The 1,652-nt window shown below is 36.7% G+C and overlaps 1 protein-coding gene across 1 annotated transcript in view; it reads left to right on the top strand.

The window, feature by feature from the left end:
- Positions 1-770: 770 nt before the first annotated feature.
- LOTGIDRAFT_153669 (hypothetical protein) overlaps positions 771-1,652 on the top strand; it is a gene marked incomplete at both ends in the record, with an annotated part of 4,167 nt that continues 3,285 nt past the window's right edge. Inside the window, one exon of the mRNA XM_009059691.1 lies at positions 771-988. Within this exon, the coding sequence (XP_009057939.1) occupies positions 771-988 (218 nt within the window). The remainder of the gene's footprint in view (positions 989-1,652) is intronic.

Raw genomic sequence — 1,652 nt, 5'->3', positions numbered from 1 at the left:
TAAAAGGACAATACGACAAATCTCATCTGGTGACAGTATTTTTAACTAATCAAAGCGTGTCATAGGACCCGTGTTTAATATCAATGACCAATTGATGGATAGAGATGGCATAGCGAAACCCAAAGAGTTTGCATACTTCCCTACTTTGGACTTTGCCACCCTACAATTCGAAAATGAAAACGAAATTGTAATCTGGTTTTGATATGATTGCATAGAAGTTTAATACATTATGATTAACAAACTTTTTAAGGTGCTATATCGGACCTATAATTTAACATTTAAATTAAAATATGGTGATATTAAGATAGATAGTTCATGTAGTATGCTTACTCGTGATGGGTTTCGTGAACGCAGTATTGATATAATTATGTCGATTCTGTATTAATGTTTTTGTAGTCATATTTTTCAGTACAGATTCGTATTATTCCCCTTTAATTATGAAAATGTTCATGCTGATTTCGGCTTTGCACCCCCTAAGTCACATCTTTCTGTTTATACTTAGCTGAGGATGAAACCAGACATCATAGCTTTTAATAACATTTTTAAATTAAATTACATTAGAATAGATAATTTGATACAATTGAGTTCGTTGAAAATCATAAAAAGGCTGCAGTAAAGCGTCATTGGTAACAAAATTATTGGTCTGATACTGGATTGTAATCTGTCCCGTCTCAAAATTCAAAAGATTTGATTGGTTGATTATAAATACTAATAGACATATATTATCCTAAATTGTATTCATATGAATCAAACAACCAAACGTAGGAAAAATGAATAAATATTTGATCAAAAAAGACAAATTGCTTTATGGTTCGGACACTACTACGACTGACAATGGTATCAAAACCACAGCGGGCAACACAACGGATGCAGTACCAAGATGCTCTGAAAAGACAGGAGTACCAGGTGACATTGGAAAAGAAGACGTTCCAAAGCAACCGAGAATAAAATTTCCAGCGAAGTCTGGTCGCCATTTTAGTAACAGCTGGTATGATCGATTTCCATGGCTGGAGTATTCAGTGTAAAGGGACGCCCCTTTTTGATTTCCATGTCGGGTGTTTCACAATACATCTGCGGGTGCATAAAAATTCATCACTGAAGGCTACACAGATTGGAAGCATGCTGTAGGTGATACTGGAAAGGGCCTCGAGAAGCATAACAATTGAGGTGTCAAAACAATTTCTCCAAGATAACGTTGCCAAGACAGAAAATCAGGACTCCAATCTTGTTCTTCAAAAACTATACGAGCAGAAATTGGTTTCCCTAAATTATATGCACTGGCTGCAAGCGTTGCCACATTCGGTTCTAGTACCGCTGTGTGTGGAAGCAGCTTTTCAACTCTTACTCGCGTTGACTCACCACAACGACGATCTACGACTCAGCTTCGCCAGCGCAATCTTGTTCTTCTTGCCTTCAACAGGAAGCGTACCCAGAAAATTAACTTGGACGTATTTGTTCAACGTTTTGCCATAAAACATACCCGACTACGTTTAAACTAAAACGGCAATAAAAATGTAACGTATTATAACTTGTGTGTTTTAACAAAAATAATCTCGAATCTAAAATACTCCATGAAAGTCCGTTTCCCGACGTTTAATCGTCTGTTAAGGTGCTTTGCTAAATTGCCCCCCTCGATTTCAGGCATTTCATGA

The sequence above is a fragment of the Lottia gigantea genome (assembly GCF_000327385.1).
Source record: "Lottia gigantea unplaced genomic scaffold LOTGIsca_4, whole genome shotgun sequence".
NCBI lineage: Eukaryota > Metazoa > Mollusca > Gastropoda > Lottiidae > Lottia > Lottia gigantea.
This window is presented reverse-complemented; position numbering and strand designations above follow the sequence as displayed.